This window comes from Boleophthalmus pectinirostris, unplaced genomic scaffold (genome assembly GCF_026225935.1).
Source record: "Boleophthalmus pectinirostris isolate CB_2022bp ecotype Guang Dong unplaced genomic scaffold, ASM2622593v1 HiC_scaffold_12, whole genome shotgun sequence".
NCBI classification, from domain to species: Eukaryota; Metazoa; Chordata; class Actinopteri; order Gobiiformes; family Gobiidae; genus Boleophthalmus; species Boleophthalmus pectinirostris.
The window spans coordinates 15,701,391-15,728,080 of NW_026571018.1; the positions used below are offsets into that span (position 1 = coordinate 15,701,391).

The following is a 26,690-nucleotide window of genomic DNA, read 5'->3' on the forward strand; positions in this document are numbered from 1 at the left end:
ATAAAAACAATTTAAAACGAAGCAGAGCTTAGAAAAGTAAAACCTCTAACTTTGATGATTCTGGTCAAATACAATTGTTTTTGTTTCCATTTCTAAGAATAAACTCTGTGAAATAGTCAAATTTTACATTACACTATATTGCACTATTTTCTGATCTGTTATAATGTTGTTTCTGTTTCATTCACACATGTTTAACTTACACACCCTGCATATTTAGACTGACTTCTTCTCTCAGAAAACACAGGAAGTGCTGCAGTGTGTTTCTAAACTCCATGCACCTTCACTAGAATCATTTGGATAATTTCAGATCAGGAATTGACAATCTCCACCAAACTAAAGGTTTGTCTTTATCTTTATCTTGAAAACCACAGCTTCATGACATAACACGAGGTGGAAGAGAGCATTTTAAGTTTTGGAGATGTACACAGACTAAAAATAAAGGGTTACTCAATAGGGATGAAACAATAACCGAAATATTGTAATATTGTTTTGTTAAAAGTCTCACAATAATATCATGGGCTGTCACAATATATCGAATCACAAGTTCCTTCGCTTAAATGCATGGTTTTATAGTAGCAATAGCTTATAAACATAGGGAACTACATATCCCATGATTCATTTCAGCGCAGACAACATGAAGACATATGTTTTTTACTTGAATTCTTGGGATTATGACAGTAATAATTCACACCAAAATCTTGTCAAGATATTTTAAAAGCAAAAAAGTGTCACATCTGGAATTACAGTATATTAGTCTCTTTAAAATATTGCAATAAATACCGTACCGTGAGATGCATATTGTAATAATATCGTACTGTGAGATTTGGATATCGTTACATTCCTATTACTTAAACATGTGTGAATGAAACAAAACACAACTCTAGATGTTTTTGATGAGGTAACAACATTAGAACATGGTTTAACGCTCACAAGAGTCCATTTTGTATAATATAGCAAATAAGTTAAATCAACAACATCAGCTGCAAAGTATTAATAAGGTAGCTTATATTTTTAAGTACATTTCTATTATGAATGGCTGCAGCAGAGGGTGAATACAGCTCTCCTATTGATTCTGTGGGCTTTGTCAGCTCCCACCATCTGAACATATTAGAATTTACAGTTAAATGTGCCTCTGCAGTTGTACTCACGTCCCGGTGTGAAAAAAAAAAAAAACAACAACAAAGGGCCCCATCTTCTTTCATAACACCTGCCAGATGCTCCTGTCGCTGAGAATAAACAAAAGCTAGCGTCACCATGGCAACGGCGTGGAGAGATCTTCTACTCTTTTACATGTGTCCGTGTGTACTCATTATTATTAAACTAACAATTATTAAAAACATCAGGGTGAGGGGTCCTACTTAGTAATCAACACTGTCACAAGTAATGCTGATTAGCGAGTGTGGCTACGGTCCAATATGCAGAGATGAACGCGTTTTCACTGACAATATTATTGTTTAAAGAGGACATATTAAGTGAAATTTCGTTTTATGAGCTTTAACCATGTTGTAACAGGCTTTCCTCATTAGCTTACTCAAAGTTGTGTTTTGATTGATTCATGCGTATTTAAATAATCCTGCTTTGTCCTGCATTTGAGGCTTGAGTGCCTCAAATGCTCACTTACTGCTCTGTACCTATACAGTGGTCCCTGTTTATCGTGGGGTTTACGTTCTAAAAATAACCCACAATAGTAGTCAACTTTATATTTTACAGTTATTATATATGTTTTAAGGCTGTAAAACCCCTCACTACAAACTTTATAAACTTTTTGCATCATTCTTATTGCTGCTGCCGTCCTTTTATTATTTTCCTCCTTTATGTAACGAACTGAAGATTAATTTATTCCGTAATGGAGCCCTACAGCGCAGAGTCCTGCACGGGTCCATTTTTGGAGACCCGCACCCACGCGCACCTGCGCAGTACAGGTAACCCGAGATTATATCAAACTTTTGCGCTGCACACGCCACGGACTGAACCAAGACTAAACCAGGACTAACTTTGGACTGATTCCACAACTGAAACAAGAGGACTAAACCAGGACTGAATTAGGACTAAAACGGGACTAAAACAGGAGTAAACCAGGACTAAAACAGAACTGAAACAGGACTCACTGTCGGGATGTGCTCGGAGGTAGCCGCAGGAGAAAGGACCGGCTCAGCTCCGCACTTCATGAAGGTAAGCATGGCCGTCGCCCGATCATGCTTTGCGGACACCCTGCTTCGGTGTTCTCTCTCTTAAATCCAAGATTAGTCCTGGTTTAGACCTGGTTTAGTCCTGGTTTAGTTCTGGTGTTACTCCTGCCCGTTCATACATACATGCAAAATTGCACTAAAAAAATCCGGGAAACAGCAAGACCGCGAAAGGTGAACCGCAATATAGCGAGAGATGACTGTACTTCTGATTACTAAAGGTCCTATATAACACAAAACAGACTCTTCTAAGTTTTAAGTCATGTTGTAATGTTGTTTCCTCATCAACAACAAACATGTCTACATTTCCAAAGCTCAAAATGCTCTGCGCCTTGTGATGTCATGAAGCTGTAGTTTTGTTCAGTAAAGATTGGCAATTCCATGTCGGAAATCGTCCAAAATTATTCTAGTGAAGGTGTATGGAGTTTAAAAACAGAGTAGAGCACTTCTTCACTTTCCGTCTGAGAGAAGAGCTTAGCCTAAATATGCAGGGTCTGTGCGTTAAACATGTGTGAATGAAACAAAACACATTATAACATTATATAAAGGCCTAGATTTTGGGTTATGTTGCTTTAAAAAAGGACTTTGTATTTTCTGTGATAAAATCTAATGAAAATCTATACAGCCTGCTACAGTGAAAACTATTAAGAGTTTCCAACAGGACTTTAATGGACTTGTCTGTGTTATTAAGCTGCTTCAGATCAATATTGCATCTTACAAAGCACAAAATGTAAATATTGATCAACATTTAATGCATACATTTGATACTAACTGAAGGTACTACTCGATCTGCAGCTCTGTGAGTCACGTTAGACTTTATTTTAACACAATGAGACTAGAAAGAACTGACTTAGGCTATGTTACGTTCTGAACAGAAGATGCAAAAGTGGCATTGCGTCTTCACTTTTTATTTTGCGTTTAGTCAAGGGTTTTCAGGAGGAAATCTGTGCGCATATGTTGATGCAGAAGTGTGTGGAATTCGACTGGGTATGTGTGCCAGGCAGCTACTTGGTGACACGGGGTGGTGATGCATGTGACGTAAACGCATACATGACGTGAGCAGATCTGACCAGAGGTTTGCGTCTTGGGCAGTGCAGACGGAAACGCTACGGCGGAGTGTGTTTAACTTTTTCACTCTGGAGGGTGGATTTGGATTTTTACATTTTTAAGCCCCAAAACGCCATCACTGTCTAAAATCGATCAAATATTTTGTCATTTTTACCCGCAAACGTTCTCGTGTAAACAGGCCCTGAATTGAAACTGCAACAGATGAGATGATTTTTACTGTTAAACAAACCTCTCACACATAAAATTATATATAGTCATAGGATAACTACCATTAGCCAAAAGTTTTTCAGTTAGTCACTCTCACCTTTTTGTTGAAAATTAAACAGGTAAACAAGACTGTGAACAGTTGTATTGATCACAGGCTCCTGAAAATGTGTTGCTTAAATGTATTTTGTATTCTTGTATTTTTAGCTGTGTTTGGGAATATGTGAATAATACTTTGTCTCACCACGGTAACTACTGAACATTCTGCCATACACATTTATGTAGAACACCCTCAGAATGATGTCAGTGCAAAGTATCAAATCATTTAATACTATGCTACCGGAAAAAAGTATATGTCTGTAGTTGTCTGTGGGTTTCTTTCATGAGTTTCTAGAATGTAATTCCAAATGGAGGGATTTGCACAGCCAGACCCAGGAGAACTTCTCTGGCTTGGTGCTTGTTGACATTTCTTTCTGGGTCAAGTTGAAACTATGGGAAAATTGAAAGTTGGAGGCATCATCTGAACCAAGCTAGTAACGGGTGGTTTTGTGGGTTTGTATTGTAAATTAATTGAAAAAAACTGTTACACCAAATAATGCGGTGATTCAAGTCTAAATTGTGAACACAAACTATACAAAAACAGATGTACCATGCATATGATTAAAAGGTTTTCATTCCGCACTCTTCTCTCTAATTTATGTAATTAATGTCTCTTTCTCTCTCTTTTAATTTTAATCTTTAATTTTATGATGACTATTTATGTTTTGATTTGTTTTATTGTTTTCTTATTCTGTAAAGCACTTTGAATTACTTTGTGTACGAATTGTGCTATACAAATAAACTTGCCTTGCCTTACATTTATTCAATTACAGGTGGTTTTATAGCTCAAAAATAACTAGAAAAACATGTATTGTGACTATGAGTGTGGTTGCCTCTTCACACATCTGACCTGTAATTTAGTTTGGTCTCAATGAGGATAGAAAGGTTTAATACCATACTGTGAAACATTCCAAACAAAGCGATAACATCTCCTTGAAGAAAAGTATGTGACGGACCCTCCACCAGAAAAGTTACACAATGCACCTTTAAACAACATATAATTTGCTCTGGTTAATCATTTTCATTGGGAATATGTGGCAAGTTGAGAGAGTAGATTTAGAAAGACAGTAAAACATCAGAATAGAAAAGAATCAGACAACCAAATGTTATACTCTTATTTTTGCATGCCCAAAATAAAACTGATCAAAATCATGACATGTCAGTTAATGAATGGATTTTTAGAGTAACTTTCAATTTCTCTTAATTTTTTTTATTTATTTGGATGCCAAATTTCCTGCACAGGTATGAATAATCAGAAAGAAAACAGATTACTCACATCAGATGTAACTGAATCTGATTAACGTACGATTTTTGGACTGAGACAAACTTTATTGATCTACAAGGGAAATTATTTGATTAAGGGAAATTATAAGATTATTAAAATGAGTTTGTAAACAGCAAAATCACACAAATCATGGTCCCTCTGATTAGTAGCATCAGATCTGGTGGTTTGCATGTCATTTAAATAATCTTAACAGTCCAGACAATCACATCATAATCAGATTTTGGTGTGCGTGCAAACAGAGCCACTAGGGATGTAACAATAACCGAAATATCATGATATAATATCGTCAAAGGTCTCACAATAATATCGTGAACCATCACAATATATCAAATTGTAAGTCTCTTTGCTTAAATGAAGAGTTATGGTGCATCAATAACTAAAAAAAGACAGAAGGAACTACATAGACCATGATCCTTTGCTCAATTTCAGTGGAGACTACATGAAGAAATAACAGTTTTAAGCATTTTGAAGTCTTAGTTCTTTGGACTAAGTCTCATCAAGGCATTTTAAGACAAAAAAGTTGCATATTTTGTTAGCCTCCACAAAATATCGCAATAAATATCGTACCGTGAGATGTATATCGTGAAAATATCTAAAACTAGAGATTTAGACATTGTTGTCTCCCCACCATTCGTGAGCTTTCCCATAGTATCACAATAAATATCGTGCTGTGAGGTTCATACCATGATGATATTATATCGTGAGACTTTGATATTGTTACACCCCTAAGAGCCACTGTTTACATGACATTTCAATGATCTGATAACTCCAGAAATCAGATTATAATCAAATTACAATCAGATTTGTGTTGTGCATGTAAACAGAGCCATATGTGCTGATCCCTTGCATGCTAAATGAGGCTAAAAGTGACTGTTGATGAATGACATGTTAATGATATTATGTTTATTATTATGTTTGTGTGTCAAGCACTGCTTTAGAAACTTGATCACTTGGGAAAAAACAGTGGTAGCTGCTTGACCTCTTATGCACTTGTTTAACTCTGAATAATGCATTAAAAAGGGTCAACTTTAACCTTTCTTTCAGTACACTGGTAATTAAACAATTTGATAATAATAATTTGCATTGCGTGTGCTTTAGTAGTAAATTTATCTATTCTTGATGAGCAAAATCACAGGTCAGAAGGTCTCGTGTAAACTTATCATCCAAGTTCAATACCAGTAGTCTCTTGGGATGTGAACCATTTCCATGATAAAGTATATGGTCATTGTTGTTAAGGCAGAAGACTTCTACCTACGAGGCCATCAAAGCTTTGTCTGCAGCCCCGTGGGATCTGACACATACTTCACAAAGTCTCATAATGACGTTCTGACACAACCTGTGTTTTAAAGAACAGGAACACTTCCATTGTGCAGCCCCCTTCTTTGCAAACAACACAAGTAGCTTTGGTTTCCTAATAAGCCTTAAGGTAAGTTCCAGCTCCTTTTTTCACAAAAGCACTGATCACATATAGTCAAGAGACGATGGGCACGCCAAACTCAGCTCCGGCGACCTTATTTTTGTCCAATCAGAGGACGGCGTTATGAAAGTGTCAAAGGTATAAAACTAACTTTCACTGTGAAATCTGGTCAAAAAAACAAAGACGTGTTCAGTGGGATTATCTGAAACAGGTGAATACTAGTGAACAGGGCAGCATGATTTTAAAATATCGAATTGCATTTGTTTTTTTATTTGCAATTTATGTTTAGTTTGCAATATTCTGTGCACATTTTAAAGGCACTTCAGCTTTAAAATTTGAGAGGAGACTAAAATCTGAACTGATAAACTAATGCAAAAATCACATGCATGTTTGTAGAGGACTGAACTACAGATTTTTTTTTTTGATTTTTTTTTTTACATCCTACATTTTTGCAGAGGAATTTATGTTACTAAAATAACTGCAGTCTTTGCGATTTGCTAATTGTGATCATTCAAAGCACAATTTAATTTGTTTTTGAAAAATTCTGAAATTGTGAAAATATTTTGTTGCAGATTTCTAAACCCAAGATAAACATGAAGCGTTTTATTATTATTTCCATGGTGGCTTCAATGGTGGCTGTGAACAAAGGCCAGATCACCAGTCAGATCGCAGGGATGCAAACTGCTCTATCAAACCCAACTGTATGTACTCAGTCTGCTACAGACTGGAGGAGACCAGGTACTGTACAGATGCTATTTTGTCTATGTTCAAATCTGAAAATGGCATTCATATAGTTTACCTTTTTATCTGCTAACCTATTACACTGAAAAAGAGAGTTTTGAAATTCCTTTTTAAGACTTTTTTCATATTTCATGCCAAACATAAAGAGATGATTAATTTTACATTTTATTTGTTGTAAATTTTTATGGTTGTGTTGTTGATAATATGTTGTTAACTATAATAATTACCTTTTAAATAGCCTTAATAAAGCATGAACAAAAACAGTACTTACTAAGCTTGAATCATTCTTAAAAAAGGATTAGTTCATTATGAATTAAGTCTTTATTGATGCTTTATTAAGGCTGTTTTAAGGTGTAGTTATTATAAAATGGTACCAACTTACAATATATATATATATATTTTTTAAATTATACATAATGAAAACAAAAAATTGGGGAAAAAAAAAAAAAACTCCTACAACTCACTCCTCTGTCCACACCCATCACAATCAAAACTACAAAAAAAAACAAAAAACACTGGACATACACTCAAACATCAACAGTCATGTCACATTCTCTCAGGATGTTCAAATAGTTTTCAGTCATTTCTAACTAATTCTTTTCCCTTTCTTCCAGTACTGAGCGATATCTCAGTTGAATGTGGGACATCATACATAGGTCTGGCGATCCAGCTGTGCCCAGTCCTCTACACCGGCTACAATGAAACTCTGCTCATTATCAACCAGATTTTTGGTAACTCCAACTGTAAAGGCACCTTAGATGAGACGGTCTTTCCTCCCGTGGTCCGCTTCAGGTTCCCCATCAACATGACGCACGCTTGTGGAAGCAAATTTGTGGTTCGTGCATTTTTATTTTTCAAATGTGTTTAGAAATCTCCATGTTTATTAAAGGTCCTATATTAAGCAAAACTGAAATTGAATTGTGAGCTTTAAGCCATGTTAGAATGTTATATAACTGGATTTGTGTTTTGTTTCTTTCACACATGTCTGAGTAATGCCTCTGTCTGCATCGTCCAAGTGTAAAATGTTCTGTTCCACCTTATGTTATTAGGTTCTTTTTTCAAATGAAGAGTTTGTTTTCATACCTGACAGTTTCGACTTCTCACTAGCGGTCTTCCTCAGACTGGTCACATGATGTTGCTGTGACGTGTCCGGTCAGTTGATTTATACAGTTTTTTGGTGTTGTCTTCCTACTGGTGGAGGCAGAATGACAGTGCCATCTGTAGTCCAACTTCCTCAGGTCACATGAGCATTCTGAGGAAGACCGCCAGTGAGCAGTCGAAACTGTCAGGTATGAAAACAAACTCTTGGTCTGAAATAAGAACCTAATAATATAAATTATCGGAGGACCAAATGAACTTCATTGGACTATTCTGTTCCACCTTGTGATGTCATGAAGCGGTAGTTCTAATGTTAACAGCTCCATTTGTATGGAGTTTAAAAACATAGTGGAGCACTTCCTGTATTACCACATGACATCACAAGGTGGAGTGTTTTCTGTTTGGAAGAAAAACTCAGTGTAATATTTATAGTTTTATGTCAGTTAAAGCTACAATCTGGAATGTTCAACAGTTTGGCATTTTAATTATTTTTCTCTACGGAGACAGAAGGTAATGCCATAGGGCCAAGTTACGTGTCAGATCTGTGGAAAGGCGAGCCACTCACAGTAAGACTGCAATTTTTTAGGTAAAAAAAACCCCAAAACATGTTATTGAGTAAATGCAAGATGGATAAGTTTAATGTCTCACGGGACATTCAAGACAAAGCAACAACATCTCCATGGAGACAAGCACATTGCAGACCCTTCACCAGAAAAGTTACACAGTGCATCTTTATCTACGATTTAGTGAAATGAGCAGTTGAGCCGTTCATATGCACTTTTAAGATTGTTCTCATTGTTACTTACAGACCATCAGTGGACCAGGCACAGGGGTCTTTGCTGACTTCTCCAACATCGAGACAGTAAACATCAGTGGAAGTGTGACTTCTCTGGATCCAACTCAGGGAAAAGTGACCTATAACGCAGAACTGTCATATTTCTACTCATGTGCCTACCCCCTGGAGTACTTGATCAACAACACACGCATAGATGTGTGAGTAATCTATAATTTTATATACTTTCCAGCAGAGGTGAGTAAAGTAGCCAAAACTGTACTCTAGAATAACGCTACTTAAATATAATCTTAGTAAAATAAGTAAAAGTAGTGGTACAAGAAATGACTAATGGTAAAAAGGTATTTTGGAGAAATTACTACTCAAGTACAAGTATTTTTTATAAACAGTCTGAACATAACATCTGATTTAATTTGTTTTCAGTTAATGGAAATGGAAGGATAAAGCAATAAATAATGCACAAACTGTGGTATTATGAAAGGACCACAAAAATGAACAAATGTTTAAATCATTTAAAATTATCAACATAACCCTTTTGCCATTTGTAGACTTAGAGTAATCAAAACTTTTACTCAAATATACTGTTACCTCTAACTAAATATTATTCAAGTGTGAGTAAAATCCTCCCAGTTGTCCAAAAACTACTCTGAAGAGTACAGCCCACCTCTACTTCCTACTTTGTACCATGGTCACTTATGTTATGTAACTCTGCCCTTGGTCTCATTCAGGTCGGCATCTTCCATTGCAGTGAGGGACAACAATGGAAGTTTTATCAGCACTCTGAGCATAGAGCTGTACAGTGTAAGTACATCTGTAGTCATATCATTGTGCAATATTAACATAGACTATATATAAGTGGACATAGCTCCCCTGCTTGGCTCCATGTTCTAAAGAAAAATCCCCTCTCTGTAACTTCTTTAGTCAACCTTGTCATTCTAGCCTTAAATTGTTTGTTTAAACAGCTCTACGTGCCCCTGGTGTTTTTATTTTGCTATTTTGTCTGTCAATCAAGATATGAACATTAATAAGAGACCAATCAGGCACCTTCTTTCCCCGAGATAGGCTACAGTTATGGACGGGTTTGACTGACAGCTATTGTTAAGCATCAGCCCCGTGCCCACCAGCGGCGCAGGTTAGTAAGTGGCAACCTTCAACAACCTTGCTTCTGATTGGCGCTTCAATTGCCACAAAACCTGCACTCTTGCACTCTAAACATGGATTTGGCCAGCGTTAAACAGTATGGTGTCCCTTAGTTCACTTCTATATACAGTCTATGCATAATAATGGAAGTTTTGTGTTTATACTTTTTTTATTTGTGATGTGAATGTTTCAGGATTCGCAATTTAAAATCCCTCTGACAGTACCAAAGGAGGGTCTAGAGCTCAGGACTGTGATCTGGGTCATGGTGAGAGCGGACAACCTGACTGACCAGTAAGGTCCAAATGTTGTTCTTGATAATGCTGCTTAAATCCTTAGATATCAGTAGAACACGAATAAAGGCTGGAGAGATCATGGCGTGGAAATTGCTGTGGTCAATGGGTAAATAATGTAAAAACAGCCCAAAACACTGCACTGGTTCATAGCCTTTGTTTTAAAAGATTAAAGGGCCTATATTACGCTACTGTTTGATCTATGTTAAAATATTGTTACCTCATCATAAACCCACCAAGAGTTTTGTTGTGTTTCATCCACACATGTTTAACACAAACCCTGCATATTTAGGATTAGTTTTTCTGTCAAATAGAAAACACTCTCTTCTACCTTGTGATGTTGTGGTAATACAAGAAAAACTCCACTGTGTTTTTAAACTCTATACACCTTCACTAGAATCATTTGGAAAATTTCAGCTCTGAAATTGCCAATTTGCAATGAGCTAAGAGTAAAAGGTAGAGGCTAACTTGAAAACTACCACTTCATGACATCATGAGGTTGAACAGAGCATTTTGAGCTTTGGAGATATAGACTGACTAATAATAAAGAGTTGCCATATTTTTTGGACCATCCGTCCATTCAATGACTTCCAGAAAAGTTACATGGTGCATCCTCCCGGTTGTCGTTCACTCCAGACTTTCTTTCTGCTGTTCGATTATCGTTTTCAGCTGTATATTTCAGTACTTGCAGCTTGTAATCTGCAAAATATGATTTTCTTTTTGGGGGCATTTGTGTTCAGTCTTCTCAGCCATCTTTGTTTAAATAAAACATTTTCAGTGGTACAAAAATGGTGCGATCAGCTAACATGATACCAGACCATAGAACTGTGTACCAGACAGGACAGAGGCTCTTTCTGTAGGAGACATACTCAGTAGACGGTGGTACAGGAGTAACAGGAATAGCAGATACTGGCAAATGAGCCTAGAGTGCCCTCTCGCAGCTGTCAGGGTGAAAATTTTAATATCCTCTGGAGAATAAGTTGCAGGACCACCCAAACCATGAAAAAAAGTGTGACTTATAGTTTGAAAAATATGGTACTCAAACTTGTGAATGAAACAATGTACAGCTCTGGGTATCTTTCTGAGCAGGCAACAACATTATAACATGACTTAAAGTTCACAAGAGTAAATTTTGTGTAATATGGGACCTCTAAATTATGTTTATGTGTGGGTACAATATGGACACAACCACTGGAATACACTGAATGACTGTGTTCAAGTCCTGACCCCTGCATGCTCTGACCAACAGGTACAGCGTGTTAATGGACAGATGCTACGCCTCCATTTCTCCACTTCCAACAAACTCCACTTTCTTCAACTTATTTGTGCCGTAAGTGGTTACATTGTCGGAAACAAAAAACATCATGCTGTGTGTTAAGAATCAGAAGAAGTTTTATTGCCATTGTCAATTAACAAATTCCATAGTTGTCTATGAGTGTCTATGTGGTCTTATATGTTCATTCTAAAACTATTCAAGAAAAGTTTATTCTTGTCCTGTGAATGTGACTTTTTGAGTATCGATACTTGCTCAAATTAGTATTTAGTTTTGATACTAGTTTTAATGTTGATTAGTATTTGATATTTGACACTTTTGACAATCCCAATCTAAAGATGATTCTGATCTACAGATGTTCCCAAGATCCTTTGACAACAATCTACCTGAACGGAGACGGACACAGGGCGACCTTCTCCTTCCAGGCCTTCCGCTTCCTGGAGCAACAGAATGAGACCGTGTCCACGTACTATCTGCACTGCATCACCCGGCTGTGTGAAATCAGCACCTGTGAATCCTTCAAGGTCTGAAGACTACTGTTCCCTCTCTTCTAGTATTCAGTCTATCACCTCTAACACTCTATAGCTACTACACTTGATAAAGAAAGACTTAATTTAATCAGCAAATAGGCTTAGTAGCTGCTTAATTGAGGGATTAGGAGTTAGTGTTAGAACAGTGGATCAAAAACTAAGAAAATATTTAGACTTCTGAGTACCACCAGATTTAAACCAGGTCTAAAACTGGACTATTCTTGATCTAAACCAGAGCTAAACCAGGCAATGACTAACCCAAACAAGGTAGAAATTGAAGGTAACGTGATGCAGCCGCTTAGCAACAAATCTGTCAATGAAGTGACCTTGGGGAAAGCAGGCACCGGATTTGTCGGTTATTAATGTTCATATCTTAATTTAGGGACAAAATAATGAAATAAAAACCCCAAGATCATATAGGGTGGGTTCAAACCAACATTTTAAGACCAAAATGACAAGCCTGACAGCAGTAGTTACAGAGAGAGGGGTGAAGATTTTTCAATAGAATTGGATCCAATATGGAGACCATGTTCACTTCCTGTTTAGACTGCAGTGGCTAGCACATTATCCATTTATATATACAGTTTATAGTTGGTGTCATCTTGTTAAGATCATGTGTATCTGTGTATTTACAGCAATGTTCCAGTAGGAGGAGGAGAAGAGAAATCAAGTCGACTGAACTCGGAGACCTCACCACTCTCACCTCAAAGATCCCAATAGTGACCCAGAACAACAACAGTATGAGCAATCAATTCTTAACTATTCTAAACTATATGTAATACTACACAAAAATAAACTATAGATAATTGTTAGATGAGGTTTTGGTTAAAGGGCCAAATTACGTTGTTTTCTCTATGTTATAACGTTGTTTCCTCATCAAAAACAGACCTGGAGTTGTGTTTTGTTTCATTCACACAAGTTTAACTCACAAACCCTGTTTATTTAGGCTGAGTTTTTTTCTCAAATTGAAAACTCTGTAATACAGGAAGTGCTCTACTGTGTTTTCAAACTCCATCCACCTCCACTAGAATCATTTGGATAATTTCTGAGCTGGAAGGGTCAATCTACTGAACTAAAGGTAAAATGTAGCTGTGAACTTGAAAACTACTGCTTCATGACATCACAAGGTGGAACAGAGTATTTTGAGCTTTGGAGATGTAGACAGACTAATAGTAAAGGATTGCTCAAACATGTGTGAATGAAACTTTTTGAGGAGGTAACAGCATTCTAATATGGTAATTAAACTGGACATTAAATTAAACTGGACAAACCTGATAACAGCATTATAGAAAACCTGTTGTGTGTTTTTTTTTTTTTTTTTCAGAGAAAGCACATTTAGTTTAAGATGAAGAAAATGACAGACATATGTTTCTAACTTGTAATTGTTTTGTTCTTTCAGAAGAAACTGTTCCGGTACAAGGTACAGTAAAAAAAAATTTATATAAGTAATGCTGTATTATTAGGCATTATTAGTTCCTAATAATAAGTAATAAGTATTTTTCTTACAAACTTCAAACAAACCCACACTGGCTTTGTTTTGTATCAGACTTTTAAAATGATATAAATAACATGCAAACTGCTAAATCTTACATGAGCAATTAGATCAAAATGCGTGTTGTTTAAACAGCCTTGTCTGATGATAATTCAATTCTGAGCTAGACTAGACTACAGTATTGCCTTAATAAATCATTGAGAAAGACTTAATTCCCAATGAACAAATAGTTTATTGAGAATGAATCAGCACTGACTCAGATTAGTACTAGTAATACTACTTTAAACCCTAATTCCCAAAGCCTGGATCATTCTAAACTATTTGTTCATTTTGTCATGTATTTTGCACTGTGTCATTTTTGGGTTGGAGGTCCATCACCTGCTTGTTTTTATGGATATGTCATTGCTCTGCCTGGAATGTTCCACAGTATTTATTCAGTTACAGGTGGTTTTATAGCTCAAAAATTGTAAAAAAACAAAAACAAAAAAAAAACAAAAACAAAACCAAACAGATAAAGCAATAACATCTCCATGGAGAAAAGCCTTTGATGGACTCTCCACCGGAAAAGTTACACAACATACCTTCAAATCTTTGTTCATACTTTATTAAGGCTAATTAAGGTGTAGGTGTATTAAGGATAATTAAGGTAGTAGTGATTATAAAGTGGCACCCAATTAAATCCATCATAATCTTTGGTCTTGTGGTTTTCGCAGGTCCTGAGAGGTCTGTGGGGGAGTCAAAGAAGGGTCTGGAGATCGCGGTGGGCATCTTGGCTGTGGCGGTGGCTGCTGTCTTTGTGGTGGCTGCTGTCTTCTACAAGAGACTCAAACACTAAAGAACAAACATAATGAAGCACCATACGTCATGTCTGTCGCTATGGTAGCAGTTTTATCGCATGACTCTAGTTTGGTTTCATGGTATTTTATGTGCATGAGTAATGATAGACCATGAATGCAAAAGCAAAAAGACAGGTTTTGATATGGAAATGGTGCTGTTATTTAATGGAGCACTATGTAACTTTACTAGAGAGGGGTCCGCCATGGAGATGTATAGCTTTGCCTGGAATGTTCCGCAATATGGCATTACAACTTATCTATTGCAGATCTTCAATTCAATTATTATTTCTGTGCTCAAAAATAGCTTGAAAAATCGCATCCTGGTGGTGCCATTTGCTTGTCCATAGATTTAGATAAGCATAAAGCCATATTGTGTAACATTAATGCTTCGTGCACCCTTAATTTGAAAAGTTACATACATGTTTTTTAAAGATTTGATGGAATAGAGTGACACGGTTTAGCTTTTGGTCATTCTGGAAAGGCACTTGTGAATAATGTGAAGTTATGAGGTCTGTATTGTCAGATTTTTGCACTTTGAAGCAAAGAAATGACTGATAATGAAGATTGTTTAAATATCACAATGTCATTTTTTAATAGATTTAAGATTGTAGGAATATATTTATGTTTATATTAATCCCCGCGTTGTGTACTTATTACTAAAAATGGCTGGGGGGCATGCAAAGTTAGAGAATAAACTGTTGTATATGGGAAGCAATGGTCTTTTTAATGTTTTTTATAATCTCATCACTATTATGCAGAGATTGTGTGTGTTGTTTCTTTTACTGCAGCTCTATAATGTATATGGAAAGTGTTACATTGATACAAGTTCTCATTAAATAAACTGTTAAAATCAACAGTCAACAAGCCTATGTGTGGTAATGTTTCTTTTTTTCCATTTGTTGGGAATACATAATTGAACTATAATGGATTTGTCTCAGAATATTGCTCCATTGCTCAATCGTGCAATGTTATGAAATTGCATTTACTAAAACAATTCAAGCCAATAGCCAGACTTGTAAATTACATAGTCCTCATGTCACATATCCAACCCCATTGATCAAACAAGAAAGGTCATTATTTCTATTAGGTTGTTCTGGGTAGTTTGAGCTCTTTTTGCTGCTTTTAAAGCCCACAAACCAATTAAAGATGCACCATTTAACTTTTTGGAGAGCAGCCACTACCAGCTGATCACCATTGAAATGTTAATATTTTTCACAGTATTAAACATACAGTATATATCTTGTATTTATTTATTTATTCATTTTGGTTTATTTAACAGGGACAGTGTACATTAATCAACATTTCTGTAAATGTACCAGAATTAGCGAGAGAGACAATTTTTCATCTGTAGTCCCTGGACAGATGGTAAACATGGTCGCCCTAAAAACACAACAATAAGAATTATATATAAAAAAGTGCAATTGTGCATAACAGTTCAATTAGGTAGTGAGAATACAAACAGACACTAACAACCATAACCACAATGTACACATTCAAGTACACGTATATTCAGTTACAGGTGTTTTTATTGCTTAAATTGACTCTTGTGATCTTTAAACCATGTTAGAATGTTGTCATCTCCTCAAAAACATACCTGGAGTTTTGTTTCATTCATGTTTGAGTAACCCTTTATTATTAGTCTGTTTACGGCCCCGTTTACACGTACAAGGGGATTTTTAAAAATGGAGACATTTCCCTTTGTTTGTTCCCATCTTTTATATGCAAACGGTGAATTTGCACCTGAAAATGAATCTTTCTAAAACTTCAGCTAGAGCGGAGATTCTGGAAAACTACAGTTTCACGTTTCTTCTGGTGCAGACACTTTTCATGTGTTTGCATTTGCATCCACAGCTGACACAACTTGCATACACAGCTCATATCAATGACCAGACAAGAATGAGAACTTGGAGGTCAACAATTTTTCCACTTTTTATATCATATCTGTAAAAACATAATGCACGTTTTTCAAGATATTTTGAGTAATACTTATAATTGAAATGAAATAAATGCTACAGGTTTGAATCTAATCCAGTTGTCGTCTAGAGGCTTGGCGTAGTCATGATGGTGCTCAGTGGCATATTTATGCGGTTTGACGTAAATGAACACTTTTTTGAAAACGATGCTATGTGCACAATGTTATTTTGGAAATTGAAGGGAGGGAAATATTCGTTTCTCAACATATCCGGCTATGTGTAAACATCGTCTACATCTCTCAATCTCAGAATGGGCTGTTCCACCTTGTGATGTCATGAAGCTGTAGATTTTTAAGATGATAGCTCCTTTTACCTTTTATTTATTAGAGACTGGAAATTCCAGGGCACAAGGTGGAGCAAAGTGTTTTCTGTTTGAGAAAAAAACTGAGCCTAAATATTGAGGGTTTGTGTGTTAAACATGTGTGAATGAAACAAAACACAACTCCACAACATATATCAGAAAATAGGCTCTTTAAAAATATCTTGAAAAACATGAATGCTTATTTTGAGTGGGGTTACCTCTTCACAGTCCAGACATGTAACTACTGACTACTGTGTCACCTGCCTGCCTCCATGGATGTAGATGAGTTTAATGTTGTTTTTTTTTTTACTATTTCAGGCAAAACAATAACATCTGCAGGAAAACATCCAGGTGACACCCCCTCCTTTAGAGAAGTTACATAACGTACCTATATATATCATGGAATTAGTACATTATAGTCCTTGCAGTGTCCTTGTGTGAGTCGATGGCTTTTGTCACAACAACATTCGTCTTATTGATTTTACCATTACACATGATTTCTACAGGAAACCAACATAGAATACATAAAGAGAATAGATTTGCTCTTAACGCAACTCACCATGGAACTTTTCACTTGCAGCTTATCTCCATGGGGATGTTACTGCTTTGCATAAGTGCCCCACAGTATTGCATTAAACTTAGAGACAAAGTGACATTGCCTGACTAAGTTACGGGTTAAATCTGTGGAGAGGGCAAGTCCGCTTACAGAAAGAATGAGCATTTTTAGAATTTTTGAGCAATAAAAAATGCCTGTAATTGATAAATGAAGCATAGATAAGTTTAATTTCATACTGTGCAACAATCTACGCAAAGCAGCTCCATGGAAACACCTTTAAATAAGATGCAACCAGTATGTAATAGTGGATGATGTTACAAGGTCATGTATCCATTACTTGAACGTTCTTGTTTGTCTTCAACCCCATTAGAGCTTCACAAGGTACTTCCAAAGACGTATCCAGTTTGCAGTTATAGACACACAGCCACAAAGGGTGACACCAAACCTAAGACTTCATCTATACAGCCTGTTCATTACCTTGACCTGTAAGCACGAGACATCTCAGAAAGTACCGCTATTGAACATACAGCCTTCGGTGGAAATGGGGGACATCCAATACCTCGAAGTCAGCGTCATCCTCTGGACAATGGTCAGACCACACCTATGCCTTTTGCATGTCCTACATTTTTATTACTATTACTATGCTACATACTAATATCACACTTTAAATATTGTTGATTTAAGGTCCTACATTATGCAGTTTTGACTCTTTTGGGCTTTTTGTCATGTTGGAATATTGTTACATCAACAAATACAGAGCTGGAGTTGCGTTTTGTTTCATCCACACATGTTCGAGTAATCCTTTATTATCTCTCTGTTTTTCTGGAGTTATCACATTACTGAAATGTCATTAAAGGGACAGTTTGGAATTTTGGACATACGACCTCATTTCTTAGTGAGCCAGAGTGTTGGAGACGTGTGGAGACACTTTTTAAAATATTCCATCCAGTCCTTGTATTTGCAGAGGTCACTGGTGCTAGGCTAGTGCATGTCAATGGCCATAGTTAGCCTGCCACTAAAATCAGTCTTACCCACACCACAACACAAAACACCTGAGGAAAAACAATTATTATGCTAGACTGTCTACGTAAATGTCTGTGTTGATAGAATAATGTTTGAAATAAAACTAACCTTGCATCGCATGAGTCGTCGCATGTTCAGGGACTATTTTCTCATATATCAGTCCACCGCTGCCAAGGAAGAACAACTCGCTGTTGCTGCTCAGCCATAAATGCTTCAAATGCAAGGTTGGTTTTACTTCTAAAATTATTCTATTGACACAGACATTTACATCGACAGTCTGGCGTTATAAGTGTTTTGCATCAGGCGCTTTGTGGAGTGAGTAAGATTGTTTTAAGTGGCAGGCGAACTATGACCATAGGACTGGATGGAATATTTAAATAAGTGTCTCCACACGTCTCCAACACTTTGGCTCACTAGGAAATGAGGCTCTATGTCCAAAATTCCGAACTGTTCCTTTAAAACTGTTCTATCTAATGTGAGTAATCAGATTTCTTTCCAATTTTTCACACCTGCCCATGTTTTGACATGGGATATTATAAAATTGGTAATCTAATGTGACAATGAAATTTAAAATGTCAAATACTGAAAGATATTTTAAAATTCATTAATACACCAGTTTCTCCAAATATCCATTAATTAACTGACTAACTGATGTACGAGGTGTTTGGTTGATCAGATTTCTTAGTGCATATAAACACACGCCGAAAATCAGATCTTATTATTAGCTTGTCTGATTATTCTAGTTATCTGATTTTTACTGGCCATATAAATGTGCCTGCTAACTTTGATAATAATAGCTTGAAAATACAGTGCAGCGTGTCCAGTGATGTGAGTGACACTGGTGAGATTGAACAAGAAATGCTTTGACAGGAACAGAATTTTTGGAAGATTTTTACCCCGAGAGAGTACTGATCCAGCCAAAGAAGGAGGACAGATTTTGCATGAATAGTCTCTTTGCTCTTGCCTTTTTTGGGTGGTAGAGCAGCTGTGTGCCACATAAACCTGTCCGATATTGCAGGCTGAAGTTCCCTGTTCACATTCAAAAACATGCTCAGAATATCAGACTGATGCCTCCTCCTCACTGCTTTCACCCCAATGCAGTAACCCATTAAAGGTGCACTATGTAACTTTTCTAGAGGGGGGTCCGCCACCTGCTTGTCTTCATTGTTTTGTGTAAAGGTTGTATATTATGCAAAACTGACTCTTGTGAGTTTTCAGTCATGTTATAATGTTGTTACCTCCTCAAAAACATACCTGCATTTGTGTTTTATTTCATTCACACATGTTTGAGTAATCCTTTATTATTAGTCTGTTTACCTCTTCAAAGCTCAAAATGCTCTGTTTCACCTTGTGATGTCATGTAGTGGTACTTTTGTATCAGTTGTAAAGTTGTATAAGTTGTAAAGTTGTAAAATGTATAAGATGTAAAGTTATATAAGTTGTAAAGTTGTATAAGTTGCAAAGTTGTATAAGTTGTAAAGTTTAGTTAGTTATTTCAAACCTGCACATACAATTCACATAACAACATAACAATACAGATGCAGATACAAACATGCAGGTTTGAAAAGGCTTATACATTTCCAATCCCCTCCCACACTTCACAAAACAACACTTCAATTATACATGTGCATGATACATAACAAGATAAGACAAAACAAACATTCACACACTCATCAGACACCACACTGGCTCAACACTCTCTGACCCTACACCTCCCTCCGCCTGACCTCACGCTCTGTGCTGAGGGCAGCACTGTCTCTCCTCCAGGTATTTTTTTATTGTTTCTTTTTTAAATACTCCTTTCCACTTTTAGTTCTTCTGAAAATCCATTCCACATATTAACTCCACATACTAAGTTGCTCATTGACTTTAAAGTAGTTCTAAATTTCAGCTGATAAAATTTTCTATTGCTTCTAAGTTTGTACTTATGATAAGATAAATCATTTAAATTAGCTGGAAGAGAGTTGATAGTTTTAAAGGTTATCAGGTAGCATAGTAATATGGGTCCTTTAAGCCAGTGTTTCCCAAACTTTTTTTCTGGGGACCCATATTTTAAAGTCACAAATCTTCATGATCCAAGTCAATAGACTTTAGCAGCTTTGTGCACATTTGTTTACGTTTTACAGAAATGAAACTTAAAACCACATGGCTAATTTGCATAAACTAGAATTTGCACAACCAGAATTAATACATAAGGCGCACTGTCAATTTTTCAGAAAATTAAGGGATTTTAAGTGTGCCTCATAGTCCGAAAAATATGGTGCTCAAGTTTTAAACAAGGAAAAACAGTAATGAGTGTTTCCCACAGAAAATTGGTTCGGCAAGGCGGTGCTGGACACAAGCAGGCAGCATACCCACTACCAGAAAAGCTCCATAACACACCTTTAAATCACACTGTGAACCCATACAGAGTGACATCAAACCATCTGCTTATAACGACTTAATAAAACAGTAATTTGATCTAATTATCTCAACAAATTTGCTCTGAAATTTTGATAAGAAATGAAAACCTATATTAAATTAAATGTAAAATGCATTCATCATATCAGAATAATGACGAGAGGAAGCCAGTAGCAGACGAAAAGCCCGCCATTCTTAATTGAGACGGTGTGCTACATCCAAAATGAATTTTAAATGTCACTGCTTTGCGTTACTCCCGGCGACGTGAAACCTTTAGATGGGAAATTGTTCTAACTTTCAAATGGAGAGCATACCTTACAGAACAGCAGGTGACCAGCCATGATTCAGCAGGTATGGGGATAATTATGTAGCTGGAGACAGGGAAACTTTACTTTGTTTTCATATATTTAGCGTATATTATGAAATGTGGTCTTGACCCGAGTTTGCAGGAGACCACTTGGAATTCAGCTAGTTTCTGTTGCGAAAGTGCCTTGTCCAACATAACAAAGACTTTAAAGTGTAACTATGCAAAGGAGGAAACTGACAGATGGGTGATCACTGAAAATTGTACAAAAAGATGGGACATAGGCATTGAATACAGCGGGACATGTAAGGACAGCTTCTGTAAATGTCATACCATAATAACTGCAATAACACCATATGTTCCAGTGTTATTATCAATTCTAACACAACCCTTAAAGCCAAAGCACCAAAGGTTTTGATTTCTTTGAGAGAAAATATATATGCTCATGTATGCCAGTCACTCATGTCAAGCACGCTTACCTCATGTTCCTCCCTGTCAACCCAAACACAGAGCCAGGCTGGAGCCACCTACTGCTGCCTCTGAATTTCATTCCTCTCCAGCGACTAGGTCAGGAATCGGAATTCACAAGATGGTTTGCAAGAACCCCAGAAGTTGTAGATGGCGCACTGGCCAATCATCGAAGACCTGTGAAACCATGACGTCAAACTCAAGCACCTGTCTGGGTCGCTTTTGTAGTCCCTGTGTTGGCAACAATTACAGAGATCAAGGATTTAAAGCCGGAACAAAGAGAATGTTTAGTGAATTTTATCAAGGGGAAAGACGTTACTGCCCTTCTTCCTACTGGATTTGGGAAAAGCTTAATATACCAGTTTGCCCTGTTAGTGACACATTACATACATCACGACCAAATAGCAGCGATTGGTTAAATAAAAAAAGTAACTGCCTACTGTTTAGCAAACAAATCCTAATGCTGCGAGGTCAGACAGTGAAACCAGCTGATTAATTAGATTACCAAACACATGCACTATAGATAAAATCCTCCGTTTAAGTCCAAGTCTAGCTCAAGGTCTGGAGGTGTGTCCCCATGTGCGGTACTGCAGCGTACACTGCTCCTAACAGGTTCCAACAATCTGAAATTGAAACTCAAATGCAGACAACAATAAAGTGTACCTTAAACTGCCCATATTATGGTATTTACTGATTATGTTATAATGTTGTTTCCTCATCACGAATATACCTGGAGTTGTGTTTTGTTTCATTCACATTCACATTTGTTTATAACGTGGCTTAAAGCTCATGAGAATCAATGTAGGCGTAATATAGGACCTTTAAGTTTAACCTATAAAGAGAGAGAAAAAAGTTTAGAATACTCTTCAAAGACTTGGCAAAGGTGACATTGCGTGCATAGTTGTACATATTAGCAGCCATATTGCTAGATGCAGGTTGGGCGCAGGGTGAACAGAAAAAATAAAATATGACCCGTCCTGTCTTATCTATTTGACACCCATGAGCTATTCTGCACATACACGAGGCAAAGAGAAAAACTAACAGTGACGTCCAATCGCTCCTCATACTGAAACTATTATGTTACATCTGAATGAATTCGGATGATTGCCAGTGCCCTCAGACATGACATCTCCTATCTCTGAGTATTATGCCCTTTTATTCCTACTCGCTCTCACTGTGCTCCTGTCTCTTTCAGATCTGAATGGACTTGAATCGTAAGGACACATTTGGATAGAATTTATAGCGTTTTGAATTTGAGTTATTCACGTGTAGACGTGTGCTGTAGCTTGTGCTTGTTACAGACTTGGTTTGAGATAGAGGAGTCTGTTACTGCAATGCTTTGGATGATATTGTCTTGGATACATGGATAAAGCTAAGTAAATCCTCTAGTGTTTCCAACCTTGGAGTACGAGGACCCTTGGGAGTAAGTGAGCGCTGACCAGCGGGCACTTGGAATGATTTCAGTCACCTGCATGATTCCAGGGAAATAGAAAGTTAAAAATATTTCAGAATAGTCTCCATGGAGACAGAAAAATTGTATACCATACTGTGGAATATTATAGCCAAAGGAACAACATTTCCATGGAGACAAGCAGGGGGACCAAATAAGACCTGTGAAGTAAATGGTCACATTTTTATAAAACACTCAAGGCACTCAGAGTCCAAGGACACAATGATAGCATTCAGCAGTGGGAGTTGAAATCGCACCGCCAACCTGTAGAGCTACTATCACCCAGCAGAGTTAGGATATTTTTCTGCTTTTTTCTATTTTGTGACATACTATGGCATGCTGTAAATGGTGAAATTGAACAGCATAATATTTATTTGTTTATTTATTTATTTATTTGTTTGTTTATTTTATTCATATAGTATAAAAAGACATCAACGGTGTTCAGTGGTGGAGTTAGCAATTTGGGGGCCCTAGGTGAACTTGAGTTTGGGGCCCTCAATATAATGCACCGCTTTTCTGTTTTATTTAGTTTTTTAATATATTTATTGTCTGTTTTTCCCCATTGTTCTTTAGACATGCCCATCTCTATTTATTTGAATTATGGTGTATTGGAGCTGAAAGTAGTTTTATTTTTTTGCTGGTACAATTACATTTTTGTTTACATCCATTACATATGATGATGATTATTTTTTCTTATGATTATTGTTATTGTTATTATTGATTATTATAAAGTAAACTACTCTCATTTAATTCATTTAATGTCATATTGAGAGAAAATCAAATTGCTCTGAGGAGTCGCAGAAGGAGCAAAAAGAAGAGTAATCTTATGTGATTTGCCCCCCTTTTCCCATTTCCAGATAATACATCAACACAGATGGTTACTAAACATTTAAAAACAGTGCATTTCAAACATTACAGTTGCACAACAGTTTCCTTTTTCATACATACACATGCGTTCGATTTTACACATAATAATATAATTGTATTTGTAGTAGTAATTTTACATCATTGGGAATGTTGATGATTTTAACCCAAATTATTAGAACAAGAAAATGTTAACTTTGGGATTGGGGGTCTGTCCCTTGCTTGTTTCTATGGAGATGTCATTGGTCTGCCTGGAATGTTCCACAGTGTGACATTAAACAGCTCTACTTTACATTTATTCAATTACATGTGGTTTAACAGCTCAAAAATACCTACAAAAACAGGCATTCTGACTGTGAGTGGGGTCGCCTCTCCACATATCTGACATGTAACTTGGTCTGGTTTGGTCTCCATGAAGATAGTCGGTCTCCCTACTGTGAAAAAAACATTCCAAACAAAGCAATAACATCTCCACGGAAACGAGCATTTGACAGACCCTCCACCAGAAAAGTTGCACAATGCACCTTTAATCAGCATTACATGAGTTAGGGGTACGGGGAAGTGTGATGAGAGTTTTAAGGGTCTCCAGACGAAAAACACCAGCACCCACAGCTCTACATCTGCTTAAGCCATTCAGACAGTGTGTAAATGTATGTACAGCTGTTCCTCCATCACTGCTTATACCAGACTGTCCTCGCACCGCCTCGTGTTGTTTTGAGTTTACTTTCATCCACACGACCAGCTTTGTTTGACTTGAGAATAATAAGATGGAAGTTCTTTTTTTGGCTTCTGCTGAAAAAGGCACCGTGAATTCAAAGGGAACCTCCATCAGCACGGCGCTCTGTTACTGAGAAAGACAGAGAGTGTGAAAGAGAAAAAGAGAGAGAGTGAGATAGAAGAGCAAAAAAAGAAGAAGAGAGAATGGGGAGAATGGGGAAAAGGAGAGAGTGAGAGGGTGCAAAGAAGAGAGATAAATAGAGAGAGAGACACATGGGGGTCAAAGAATAGAAAGAGAGACAAAGACAAAGACAGAGGGGGGCCAAAGGAGAGAGAGAGACAGTAGAGAAGACAGAGAGGGAGTGAGGGGTGCAAAAGAGAGTAAGATAAATAGAGAGGGATAGAGAGACAGATGGAGTTAAAGGAAAAAGACAGGAGAGACAGACAGAGAGGGGGGTTACATGATGTGAGTGGGGGAGTCAAAGGCGAAAGAGAGAGACGGAGACAGTGACAGAGAGAGGAAAGGTAAAAGCAGAGAGAGTGACGTTGGGTGGTTGTTATGAAAAGATGACTAGAGATCCATCCTGCCTTTGAACCGGCTCTGGAAGCACCAGGGCAGCAGCAGGCCTTCAAAGTGAATAAGGAGCACTAGCACTATCCACACACACACATGCACACACACACAACACGCACGCACACTCCCCATGAACAACAAACAAGTGACCCCAAACTGATAGAGCTGTCAATATTAGCACAACATTCAATGCCATTTCCTATACTATTTCCACTTTATTTAGCTGTTTTGTTTGCTAAATAAGCAGAGTCATATCGGCCTGTCAAATATAGACAATAAAAGATTGAAAAAAAAAAAAACCCAAGAGCAGATTTAAACCACAAAAACTATTGTAAATCTACAATTTTGTTAAAAAAATGTGAGCTGCAATAAATAAACAGCACAATGAAACACTATAATACTTAATTTGCATCTGTCTTGATGCATACAGGTTATAAATTCAAACTTTTATGGCTTAAATCTTACCGTGCAGCCAAAAAATAACCAAGAATTTCCCAGTAGTGCAAAGAAATTGTACACACTGACCCCCAAAAATATTGTTCTAACTTTCATATATTGAAAGATCAGTTAATATAGAAATTATTGTTGTTGATTTAGAGTCAAAGAAGTTATTCTTTAATAATCTCTGTACATTGTTCCTCTAAATAAAGCAAACAAATGAACTCAAACCGATAGAGCTGTCATTATTAATAACATTCAATGGCATTTCCTATGTCATTTACAGTTTATTTAGCTGTTCTGTTTGCTAAGTCACTGAGGTTATACTATGACTCATAATAATCTCTGTGCTTTGTCCCTTCAAAATAAAGTCTAATTTATTCAAGCCTACTACAAAAAATGACAAAGCATAACTACTGAACCTTGAAATATTGTTCTATGTCTTGTTTTTGAATGATAAATACATTTAGTGATTACCGTCACAGGTCTAGTTTCTGTTTGTTCCATTTGTTTCTTAGGTAATTCCTTATTCGCCCAGTAGGAGGCACTCTGATCATTCCCTCTTGCATGTACATTACTTGGCCCTTACCTTGTGAAAACACACTGCTGTAATTTAGTACATTCATTACACATAGATATATTAATACACTCTTGATACCCCGTAGTGTGGTGAATGCGGACTGCAGACTTTTAATTAAAGCTCTCTGCTAGGGGTTTTCATTTAAAGTAAAAATCATCACTCAACTCCTTCATTAGTTTGCATTGTGCACAGTCTAAACAGTCTATAGCTGGGCCCCTTACAATAGGACCAGAAACTACCAGGGGGGTCGAAAACAAACAATGCGCGTTTTAATATAACTTTCGTAATAACTTCAAGTATAAATAAAGAACAAGAAGAAACATAAGACTGAATGAACAAGTATGAAAATAGATGCCACATGTTTTACACTAACCACACTAGGGTTGCCAATAGTACTGAAAATCACTAATCGATACTAAAACTAGTGTTGAAACTAGATCCTCATAAAACTGTTGCTTTCACAGGACAGAAATTAACCTTATCTGAATAGTTTTAGAATGATCTTGAGCTGTATCAGTACAAATATAAGAGCACATAGACTAGTTTACGCCCATGGACCACTATGGAACCTACTTTTCTTCAGAATCGCT

At 36.8% G+C, this 26,690-nt stretch overlaps 1 protein-coding gene across 1 annotated transcript; it reads left to right on the plus strand.

Moving 5' to 3' along the window:
- Window positions 1-2,115: 2,115 nt before the first annotated feature.
- On the plus strand, window positions 2,116-14,451 carry si:ch211-103f14.3 (zona pellucida-like domain-containing protein 1). Its single transcript, XM_020934526.2, has 11 exons — window positions 2,116-2,172; window positions 6,832-6,997; window positions 7,615-7,835; window positions 8,907-9,091; window positions 9,620-9,692; window positions 10,225-10,322; window positions 11,571-11,651; window positions 11,950-12,118; window positions 12,760-12,862; window positions 13,524-13,544; window positions 14,330-14,451. Exons 1-11 carry the CDS (start codon window positions 2,116-2,118, stop codon window positions 14,449-14,451), a joined length of 1,296 nt encoding a protein of 431 aa, XP_020790185.2.
- The last annotated feature ends 12,239 nt before the right edge of the window (window positions 14,452-26,690 follow it).

Bases quoted from the DNA above. Each gene is read 5' to 3' on its own strand.
- si:ch211-103f14.3 (XM_020934526.2), top strand. From the start codon at position 2,116: ATGTGCTCGGAGGTAGCCGCAGGAGAAAGGACCGGCTCAGCTCCGCAC. The intron at 9,693-10,224 runs GTAAGTACATCT...TGAATGTTTCAG, and splicing joins TGAGCATAGAGCTGTACAGT to GATTCGCAATTTAAAATCCC. The intron at 13,545-14,329 runs GTACAGTAAAAA...TGGTTTTCGCAG, and splicing joins AGAAACTGTTCCGGTACAAG to GTCCTGAGAGGTCTGTGGGG.